The sequence below is a fragment of the Argiope bruennichi genome, chromosome X1 (genome assembly GCF_947563725.1).
Source record: "Argiope bruennichi chromosome X1, qqArgBrue1.1, whole genome shotgun sequence".
NCBI lineage: Eukaryota > Metazoa > Arthropoda > Arachnida > Araneae > Araneidae > Argiope > Argiope bruennichi.
In genome coordinates this window covers 81,038,576-81,050,937 of record NC_079162.1, presented here as the reverse complement: position 1 = coordinate 81,050,937, position 12,362 = coordinate 81,038,576, and the positions used below count along the sequence as shown (strand labels likewise).

The 12,362-nt window shown below is 27.3% G+C and overlaps 1 protein-coding gene across 10 annotated transcripts in view; it reads right to left on the bottom strand.

Moving 5' to 3' along the window:
• LOC129958567 (uncharacterized) overlaps window positions 1-12,362 on the bottom strand; it is a 309,649-nt gene that overhangs the window by 182,504 nt on the left and 114,783 nt on the right. For all 10 annotated transcript variants that reach the window (XM_056071121.1, XM_056071123.1, XM_056071128.1 and 7 more), the window contains 5 exons: window positions 12,070-12,180; window positions 7,413-7,520; window positions 5,121-5,231; window positions 4,940-5,029; window positions 427-534 (listed from right to left, as the gene is read on the bottom strand). In XM_056071121.1, coding sequence (XP_055927096.1) covers window positions 427-534; window positions 4,940-5,029; window positions 5,121-5,231; window positions 7,413-7,520; window positions 12,070-12,180 — 528 coding nt within the window. The remainder of the gene's footprint in view (window positions 1-426; window positions 535-4,939; window positions 5,030-5,120; window positions 5,232-7,412; window positions 7,521-12,069; window positions 12,181-12,362) is intronic.

Genomic DNA, 12,362 nt, shown 5'->3' with positions numbered 1-12,362 from the left:
ATATCATTTTACTAATTCACAGAGATAAAGAAAATTATTTTAGAAAAGGACACAAAAGATTGCTAAATCTTGCTTCAGAAATAGAAAGAAAGCGTATTTTTTAAAACCATACTCCATAATTATAATATCCAGATTTGAGTTCTTAATAATAAGGGGGGGGGAGGGAATACTGCAGCAAAAGTATCTCATAAAAATCCAATTTCCTAAAGTTTAGTAGAATCTTTTCGTTACACTGTGATATAAGAAAAAAATTTAGGGTTCAGGCAGAACATTAGATTTACAGATGATAGAAACTCGATCCATGAATCAGAATTACTCAACATGTATGCACAAGAAATCATATACAGGCTTCCTTTTTCAGTGCATTAAAAACATCGGTATATCAATCAATACAATTAAAAAAGCAATTTAAAAGTGAAAGATTACCTTATTTTTTATAAGTGTTTCTTTTATGTCTTGAGAACTCATTGGAGCTGGAGAGATAAACCGTACTTCTTCACTTGTCGTACGACTTCGGTCAGATTTACACGATTTCTAAATGTTTGAATAAAAATCCTTTAAAACCAATATTAGGGTTACAATTCGCAAATGCGTTAAATTTTATTTAATGCTATTTCTATGAATCCTGAGTATCTGTAAATTAAATTTATCACATAAATAACTAGAAGAGCACGTAATAAAAGTAAAAAACATCCCTACCTTTCTTTTACTGTATTTCTTTTCTCTTTCCAGAGACTTATTATCACTTGTATATTCAAAACTCTTATCTGAGGTGTTCTTAACACGTTCGCCAATATATTTGGAAGAATCCTAAATTTCAAATCAAGATAATGCTAGTAACCGAAATTAAACTTTTGTTAAGTACGACTTACGTAATAAATATAAACAAACTTGCATGAATTTCATTAAATTTGGGAGTTTCTTTTCCCGATTTGTAGAAGATTTTTATAAGTGCAAAAGAATAATTTTGGAAGGATTATAAACGAATTCCGACTGCATTAAGCAACAAATAATTTTTGTTCCTTTGTTTCCAAAATTCCATAAATCAGCACTCTGAAATTATTTAGCTATAAGGCAAAAACGTGCAGCTTACAATGCACATCTTTAAATTAGGTTAAATTATTTTGTAATTATATCAATAAAAATTCAATCCGAGTAATTTCAAATCCACTTTAATAATATAACAAGAGATTAAAAAAAAAAAAAAAAAAACGTGAATTAGAAAAAGGAAAATCTTTCTTACTCGAATTTTTAAATTTACCAAGGCCAAAAGGAAAAATAGTAAACCCAGTAAGGAAAAAAGTGCAGAATAAATAAAAATCAGTATTTTCTTGATAGCCTTCGAATGAATATATTTGTGACTAAAAAATAACAGCTGATAAAATAAAATTCAAAAATGAATGCACAGATATTTAAATTTTTATCTCATTTTATTTTTATATAATTCATAATTAAACAGTTAGTAGCAGAATGAAACACATTTAAGGAAACTGAAAACATTTGTAACTTCAAAAAACAGATTTTTCAATTTTAATTCTAATGAAATAGAAAGCATAAAAATGTATCCTTTGTATAGGTTTGAAAAGCTGAAAGTTTATAAATTATCCTTTAACAATAAATCTAGCAGGAATTTTTATGATAGATTTTTTTCCCCTTTTACTAGAAACACGTTTTATTCACATTTCGATACGCATAAAACACATTCTATTCATTACAATCATATGAAATGTTTTATAACAATATTTAAAAAACATTAGGTATTTATTAAACATATTTTTATTTTTTCTGAGCAATAATATTAATCTTTAGAAGCTATTTATCATGAAAAATATCATATATTTTTTAGATTTTCGAATTACATGAAATTCATTACATTCAAATTTTTATTATTAGCATGTTTAAATCAAAATAAGTTCACTGTAATTATTAAACCTATGCTCATATGTATGCTAATTTTGGAGTTATTTTACTCAATTACTTTTTTCTGAGAGTACCAATTTATAGTTATAAGCTTCAAAACTATTGCATCACTACATATATATGATTTGCCATTAAAAAACAAATACTTTGAGAGACAAACATTTTCTACCGTAATTAAACTAAAATAAAACATTCGTTCTATATGTCTCAGATTTTATATCAGATATTAAATATTACTTTAAAAAAATCCAGAATTTCACTTGCTTCTAAATCATTAAGTAATAAATTCAATTATTTAAAAATGTAATAATTATTTGTTTACTATACTCTTAAATTCCGTTTTTGCTTGAGGATCGAATTATTTATTAACATATTACATATTTAAAAAAATTCATCTCAGAATTCACAATTATTTTACAGAAATGAAATTTTTCCTCGTGTATTTTTAATGTCTGATTAACAGAACAGACAGCATGGAATAATTGCCTTCTTCGAGCTCAACAACATGATAGAAGGATGTTAGGTCCTCTTTTTACCAAAATGAATAAGAACTTGGAGAAATTAATTGTAAAGATTAATCTAAAATAATATTTTTTCAGTGTACTGAAGTTGAGAGATTTTTAGAAGATTATTAACCTTTTTTATCATACAGAATTTAATTATTTATTCATTTAATTCTTGGCCCCCTTTACCCAAATTTAAATATTTTACATGCCTGACTGAAAGTTGGAATTAATCGAAAAATAAACCTCAGCAATATAACTATGTTTAAAATAAACAATAGTTAATTAAGATCGTCAGCTAGACGGGCGCCATAGTTATTATGGAATGTTCAATCGAAGTGCAGATAAAATATTGGGAGTGTTTGCTAAATAATAGACGCATTTGCGACAAATTAGCATCTTTAAAATTCAGTAGATTAAGGAGTATATTTTGAACCTCAAAAAAAGAATAGAAAAAGAAAGAGATATGGAGAAATTATTATTAAAGCTACATGAGAATAATTCGACTCTAAGAAAGGAATTCTTGACTACTATTGGGTTAAATATCTTACAAATTTCAAAAGAAAATAAGTTGGGTCTTCAAATGCAAATGGTTCGAAAATGAAATCGAAATATGATTACTTCAGTCAACAAATGGGCTATGGAAATGCTATGGTCTCGGTGACTTGATTTACTGAGTTTCTATTTGGGATCTCTAAATTTAAACAGTAGCGTCTTTCCCATGGAATGCATATTTTGCCCTTTTATTATCATCTGTCCACTCGCTGATAAGACAACACAAATTAGGAAAAAAAAATCTAAATTTCATAAAATAATGAATTGTACCAAACATGAAAACCAAGGAGTAAAGAGATTAATTGAATAATAAAATGAATAAATTTATTAAGAAAAGCGCTTTGGATATTAAAATTACTGTAGAATTAATACATAAAGGAAAATTAATCGATCTCAAGAATAATAAAATTCGACTCTGAACATGCTAAAATCATCGTTTCCATGAAAATATGTCATTTCTGGCTGATGCTCAAGGATTTAATGAGATTTCGCGGAAAGATCTAATTACCCCGTCCTCAGGTGCGGTTACGATCTTTTGAAAGTATAGCACATTTATAGCCGCACCATAAGCCATAAGAACAAGCCATAATGACATGGGAAAGACGAATTAAGCCCGCAACCAATACTTTCGGAGTTCGAAGATATCATCTATGAATGAATTGTTGATAGAATAGCAAAATATTTGGTTTTTCGCAGGACACATAATCAAACAATTACAATGGTATCGATATTAAACACAATGCTAAAAGAATTTATGCGTCCCGATACTTGGGTGAATTTCAACAATATAAAATGTGATCCTTTTACATGAATAAATGTAAATTTTCGAGGAAAAATAAGGCATCTGCTGAACATAAACCACAGAGCGTTTTCGGTGCAAAAATTAATATACGACTGTCTTATTTTAGAGGAAACATAGTGGTTGTAAAGTACAAACAGAGCGGAATTGTTTCCAGATCATAAATTATAATTGTGTGCCAATCTTGTTTGGAAAATGGGTTTGACAATACTTTCCTCCCCCCCAAAAAAAACACAACGTCACAGAGTTGAGGAGATAATAATAATTGATAATTTTCCATTCGATTTATACTGCACATTTCCCTGGGAAAAAAAGCAACATAAAAATACACAATGAAAGAATCTGACTATCCACATGATATCTTCTTCTCTATTAACATATAACTTCGTCATTTGTTAATAAGTAGACTGTAAAACAATTGAGTGAATATGCATGGCCCTTCAAGAACAGAATGATAATTTTTTTGAGCAGAGGAGGAAAGTAGCTTACAATAAAGAGACAAGAAAAGGAATTGTCAGGAAAAATTATCAACTACTTTTTGAGTTACTAGTAGTGATTTAATTTTGCAGTAAGAATGCCAGAGGAACAGATAGCATTTTAAGTAAAATCAGAGAAGTACAGAAAAAGAATATTACACGGATTTGGAAAATAGTTATTTGTGTAAATGTAAATCTTGGATTGTGAAGAATTATTTGAAGAGGAAGTAAGCAAAAATTCTCAATACTTAATGTAGATTTTGATGGACTTCATTCTTCGACAGTAAACAAAAGATATGATAAGAATACAGTTTTGATTATTTTATAGAGAAAGGGGAAAAAAATTGGAAAACTGAACTGCATACAGAATGGACTGACAATACAAAATATTTACAAGTTATTAGATTTCTTTACAAGATATTTTATTCATTTAACAACCAAAGATTATGACTTTGATAATAAATAAATAATTGATAATATATAATAAATTTCATGTTACCTGACATTAAGCAGCATAATACACATATTAATTTTGTGTTATCATTTGCCACATAACTAGTTATTTCTCTTACCTCGTTTCTCAAAAAACTTTTAATGCCTTAATGTTTGTCATATAATATAATTAAGGTATCCTCAATAAGGATAAGTTAATCAGAAGGATAAGGCGTGGCAGAATTTTACAATACCTTGTTTTCTTTGTGCTTCAGATCCACATCCCCATTATTAGTTTTATTTACAGACTGCACATGCATTCTTTCAAATTTTTCATGAATATCCTAATTAAAAAAAAAAAAAAAAAAAAGACATTTAAGTCATCAGAAATTACATAAACAAAAAACATAAGATAAATTAAAAATAAAGATTCACCTTGGTTTTTATAGGCTTTACTTGTATTTCCTTAAAGGTGATTTTATTTGGAGAAGAAGTAATAATCTCATCATTTATTACATTAATCCCATCAGACTTTCGGGAGGACTTCTAAATGGTTAAAAAAGGTAATCTTAAAAAATAGTTACACAATAAAAGAAGCAAGGTTATTCATTTATATTTAAAGCAGATAATGCATACAAAATAAATAATTCGAACTGAAATTTACTCACCAGCTAAGATTTTCATAAAATTCGGCACATACACTATTAATATAGACATTAAAAAATATCAAATTTCACAGAGATATATCGACTCGTTTTTGAATTAAAACTATATAAATTTTCAAAAATTTGTGTCCAAAAATGGTGAACCAAATTTTTTTTAAAAATGTTCTATAAGTTTACGTAATAGAATTGGGAAAAGTGCTATTTTAAAGCATTTTTATGCTTTTTTTTGAGGTATGCAATAGCATATGATATAAAAAATGTTGTCAAAATCTAAACAAAGAGTTTAAAATTTTGCAAAAAGTACATATCTGAAAATTCATTCTGTGGGTAGTTAGTAACGTAAATCACCTGGCAAAATACTGATTTGGGATTTTAAGAAGTTTTTTTAAAACTAAAGTTTGAATTTTCATTAATATCTTGTATTTGGCTGAATATTATGAATTTCAAGAATGCTCATATTTAAACTACCATAAAAATAAATAAGAAAGCTAACCTGAAGTAAAAATACAGTTATGAGTCTGAAACAATTAAATCAAGCAGGCTTTTAATCTACTGGTATTACGAATTAGCTAATAGTTTACAAATTTTAATTTAAAAGCTAAATTGAAATATTGTAATCTTTAACTTTATTTTAATAAAAGTAAATAAAATAATATAAAACTTCAAAATAATTTCGTTTTTTAAATTAATTTATCACCAAATACACAAAAATTGTTTGATTTTTTAACTTTTTCAGCCCTTACTCTCATGAAGAAGAAAGATATTGAAATGAAAAGAGAATGACCACTTTTGACTACAGCACATATAAAGGCAATGCGCCTTTCTATGTGGGCATAAGAAAATAATATCAGAAATAAGGACATAAGAAAGAATACCTTATGTCTTATAGAAATATCTACATTTCTATAAGGCATAAGAAATAAGAAGTCATATAAATGTCATTTAAAACCTCTAAAAACTTCTTGAAAGGGCAATTAAAAATATTCCTAATTTGTCTGTTCAACCCAAGTGGAATATAATGAATCAAAATTATTCTTAAAAATTCATGCTTTCATTTCCGAAATTGCATCAAAATTATTGGTGAATACTTTTCAGATGATTTGTGGGAGAGGGAAAGGAAGTATTAAAATCTCCAGATAAACTGAAATTAGAATGCATAACTGGCCAGGCTACAACCATCTAATGACTAAATGATGGTATAGGGGTTTATTTAACAGAAAAATGGAGGATCAGATGAAATAATAATTATTTTTCTTCACCCATTTAGGCCATGTACATCATTCTCGTAACCAAGAAACAATGTTCTGTGGGTGTCGGTAGTCGATGTTCTGATAAAAGCGAGTCCAATTAATCCCACAGGTAGAAGTTGTATTACAACTGAAAATTGTTGTGTAAAGAAACATGGTCTTTTCAAGCAGATTTCAAACATATATAAACTACAATTAGATACATTTTTTTTTCTTAAAATTCCTTATTGTAAGCTGCCTACAAGATTTATTTGTATTTTTATATTTATTTTTACTAAAGTACAAAAATTGACTTTCTTATATAGTTAAATATAGGGTAATAAAAAGCCAAACTTTAATTTAAAATTTTAAACAAATAACCCATCATTATCCCAAATTTAGATTTAAAGGATTACAGTATCGTTAAGTATCCATAGAATAAACTTAAAATATCTACTTTTTTACAAAACTTAACATTTTTACATAGATTTTCACAAAAAAAATATATTAGCCTGTTTGATGTATACCATAAGAAAGAGTAGGTAAATTGCTTTAAAATCACACCTCTTTCTGTTCTGTAGTTCAATTAGGACAGTTCAGCATTTAAAAAAATTTCGTTTTCCGTATCAAGAAAATTTTTTGGCTGTAATTCAAACACAAGTTGATATAAGAAATTTGATATACTATATGAGCTTTGATATTTTTTTCCAAATCTATATGAATAATACATATGTGCCAAATTTTATGAAACACTGAGATGGTAAGGGTTATATAGTGTGTGGAGTTGACATGACCACAAAAATGCAAATACTAAAAACAGAGAAATATTTGTTTACCTTTTTAGTTTTCTTCTTTTCTTTTTCCTCTAACGTTTTTGCAGATGAAAATTCCACATTTTGCTCTTTTGACTCTTTAGTGCTTTTCTTTATGCTTTCAGAATGATTCTAAATTTTTCAAACAAAAACTACAATTACTAATACTGACATACTTTAAATAATATAAGTTTTATGAATGTTTTTTCACTCAATTTTGGAAGTCAGAACATTAATCAGATGTCAAAACAAATGTTCGAGGAAGAAACCTTTACAAGTTATTGGAAATAAATATGGTGGTCGATTGACAATTTGAAACAAAGAATTTGAGATTAGGGTTTCAGCCTAATTTTAATAAGATGCTGAATTTCAATAAAAGTTAATAAAATAGTCTAAAATTAATAGATTATTTTATGTTTTTCTTTACTAATCATAAAAAAGTTGAATACATAAAGATGAAATAGCCTGGAAATATTTTTTGCCACATAAAAATATGATTTCTCTTCGTGAATATAGCTAGCATTTATAAAATTCAATAAAGAAGGTAATAAAAAAAGTGTTGTCGCAAGATAGATAAAAAAATGACTAATCCCTGATTCTAAAATGTATTCAAGACGAATAACTGAATCTAAAATGTAATAAACAATGTAAATCAGTACAAAAATTAGCATTATGTTAATGATTATAAAAAAAAATAATTCATAGTAAAAATTTGCTTTTTTACATTAAATTTATTTACATTTGAACTTTCGATATACAGTAAAAATACTTAAGAATTAATACAGAATTTTTCTGCCGAATAAAACTGCAAATACATGCAACTAATTAGAAATTTCTATTTACAATAACATACATCTGAATACGATCGCTAAATAGCTTAGTTCATTCATCTGCAAAATGAAATTTCTCAGTAAAAGAAATTATAATATACATATAAATGAAAAATTAAGAAATTAAAGAAATATTATACATATCAATATAAACTGATGTTTTGGATTATTTTATCAACATCAATCATTTGATTCGGAGAATCAGATTCGTAAACATCTTTCATTAATAGATCGTATTCTCTTCTACTAATCATAAATAAGTGCTTTAATCTCTTCTGTCACTGTGAACTAGTTTAGTTTCTCAATACCAAAGAATTCTTAATAGTATGATAATAATTTTACGCACTCTAGAAAGTCATATATATAATCACTTACTGATCATTCTCGGATTCGGAAATCCTTCGCGCTTTTGCGCAAACACATTTATGTAGTCAAAATAGGAATGAAAGGAAGAATGAAAGGAGATGTTTAAATTTAACTATAAGATGAACTAGGATTATTTGTGGATTTGGAAGGCGTTGAGACTGCCGCTAACTCCTAATATTGCAGGAAAAAGATACTAATTCATAATAAGATACTTTAGAGCATATTCATTTACAATAAGAAGCATAAACATTAAATTACGATGAATAAATGGCAAATTTCAGTTCTTAAAATTCGGTAAATCACTTTTTTCATATAAAATAATAATTTTTTTAAAAAAACAATTATTTTTTATTTTTCATTTAATTTTTTCTTATACATTTTGAGAGTAACAAAGGTAGATACTCTCTGTCACATTTAATGATATATAAAATAATCGTCGTGCCTCACCTGAAAGCTTTTTTGAAACTTGAACTACACATATAAACAATTAATATGCAATTTTGAGTTAAAATAGCATGATCAGAAACGACAATCACATACAAGTGGGGGGGGGGGGGAATTGAACGAAAAAGTATGTAATAGAGAGGAAAATAAGGTCAAAGAATGTAGCAGAATTTCGGAAATGTGTTCAACTTTCCGCGCCTCACCCATTAGTGAGGGACAGACATCGAAAAGTGGTAGTCTCGGGATACTGAAACGAAGATTACCTGAAAACTCTCATATTTATTTTTGTGAAGAGATAATGTATAGCTCGTAACATTTTTTTATGAAAGAGCTTTCATATATGTAAATTCAAGAATCTCCGTCTCTATTTTATTCTAGTCTATCACAGGAAGGATGATCCACCGAACATAAGTAGGCACTTACTCTACCCACCGTCCAACTCTTATATATAATATTGCACTGACAATAGCAGAATCATATGGTAGTTTAAACTGTCAACTATACACTCACGATAGTCGAAATTTAAAATAAAAATGGAGAAACGATCATCATTTCAACGGTTTATACTTTCTATGCAAATAGCATCTTTCTATCTTCATTCGTTTGCGAATTATTAACTTTCAAAGTTGGTTTGGATTCTTTAAACACTCAATAAATTTAAAAAAACGATGTGCCTGGTAAAAATAACATATTTTCTACCAGTAAAAATAACATATTTTATCCAAAGTACAAAGAAACCATGCACAAATGGCATTAAAAACCATTCACATTTCTTAATGGATATGATTTTTTTCATAGCATCAACTGCTTCAAACATTGCTATCCTGACAATTTTTATACATATTAATTTTATAAATTGATGAAATAGTTACAAAAGTAAACAACAAAATTTTGGACATATGAAAAATATAGGATAATGCGACTAAAATTTTGAAATATACAGGAAATAATCCACGATTAATGATAGTTTCTCCTGAAAACATTACAAAACTGGTTACTACTTTGCAAAATACTTCTCACGCCCTCCTTTGCATTCTGAGAAGAAGATAATTAGTTTTTACTCAGTGTAATATTCTAATTTGGAATTACTGTTACTGCCAATATCGCATAACAAACAATTGTAGAATGAAAAATGTAACATCGATGTGTTACAGAAATGTCTGAATTCTCAAGACGGAGTGAAATAAATATATTTCATTGAGTTTATCAATTCAACTGTGATACTTATACAGTTGCATTTTTCAAAAATTATATCTTTATTAAAAAAATAACATATATTAATACAAAACGTTGATATCTAAGGAAATTGTTTCAAATTAATCTTATTTGATTTTTGTTTTGTACTCATATCCTTGAGATATATTTCTCCTGGTGACATAAATAGTATAACCAAATGATTCTTTTGATTATGACGAGAAATTTTAGAAGTGTCCTAAATTACACATTAAAAAAATCATTCAACAGTAAAATGAAAGTTACTGAATTTTCCTACCAGAGAATAATGAATACAAGTACTGAGCATTTTAAGTAAAGGATTGGGTTATGGCAGTTTTGTTTATTTGTTTAATATGGTTTATTTACCATATTAAACAAATTTTAATGTGGCATTTCAATAAATTTTCGGAAAAATCCAGGAAAATAGAAATAGTTCAGAAGGATATATATTGATTTTAATGACTCAGAGAAAAAAAATACAACACAGAATAATATTGAAAATAATATAAAAACAAATTATCAGACAAGTATATCAGAAACTATCAAATGTATGAAACTGATATATTGGAAGAGTCAATTTAGTTTCGAAAAGGTATCTGCAATATGAAGTACGATCAACCCGAATAGCAGGATGGAAATGTGGTTTTACCAGGAAGGTTTGTAAAAATTAAAGATAACTGTTCTTACGAATTAATTTTAAGTACTCAAAGGTCTGAGGATGAAGTATGATAGCAGCAACAAGTTTTCATACATCATCTTTAGCATAGAAAATGGGATCCGAATCTGGGTATCAAACCTGTCATTCATATACCCCATTATAGGCTGCTTAAAAGTCTATATATCCAACCAAAAGGATACCATACCACAAAAATATGCTGACTTTCGATTCTCTTACTTCTATAGATTTTAAAATTTCTAATTTATGATATAAACTTAAAAATTAATGACAGTGTAATAGCCGAATTAAAAAATCCTAGCAAGGTTCGTTCGAAATAGTTGCTAACACATTCATTAAATATATTTCAAAGTGAACAATGCCTAATAAGGTATGTGAAATAATAAAATTTAGTGATAGTTCAATATTATTTAAAAGTCATCATTAAAATCTGATGCAGAATATTTTAATGGATAATAAATACAGATAAAGAGAAATCTGTTTCCAAATAAAAACAATTCTATATATGATTTCAAGAGCAATGTGTTGAATTTCTTTAAACAATTTATTTCAGTTTAAAATCTGTTAGAATTTGCCTAATATTTCTCTTTAATGATGTAATAAAGATTTAAAAACGAATAGCATAAATATTTTCTGCTGAACCTAAACTAAGATCCTTCAATTAATTTTAATATTAAAAAAATAATCTGTGGAAAGGCCATTTTTTTAGCAAACATACAGCAATATATGATTATAATTACATGGAATAATAGATATTTTGTTATCAACTCAAATTTGAAAAGTGTGTTTAAGATAATCACTATAATAGAAAGTTACACTCAAACTGCAGCCAGAAATTGCAACAAACAAAATACAAGAACCATATTTATATTAGATCACTAAGCACTCGGAATGAGAAAACTGACTAAAATTGAAAAGAAATATTTCTGAAAATAATTTCAGATTAGCTATAGTTACAATAGACGGCAAGACTATTTTACAAAACACGATTCCAAATGAACAAAAAAAATAAATCTATCCATATAGTTTACCAAATGAATCATAAAAGTTCGGCAAAAATTATTTAAAAAGAAACGATAAATATTATATAAAAACTGCTGTTAAGTAATAATAAAAACGAAAATGTCACAGAAAACCATGCAATATTCACCTCATGGGATTTCTGTTTTGTGCTTTTGTCTTTTGATGATGCTTTACCATCTAACACCACTTCCGATTCTTCAGTAGTCTTAGGCTTTTTATCCTTAATTCTAGGGAACGCCTATATAAAAAGAAGCAAATATATTAAAACTAATATAAAATGCAAACTTCAATTATTTATAAAAACATTCAGAAACATTAGCCTTTAGATTTGTACTCCGTTGTTTGGAACTGGCATTGCTTGCAAAATTTGGTTGAATTTTCTGAGTCTAACTTTAACTTTTCTGAGCCTAAGCTTTAAAT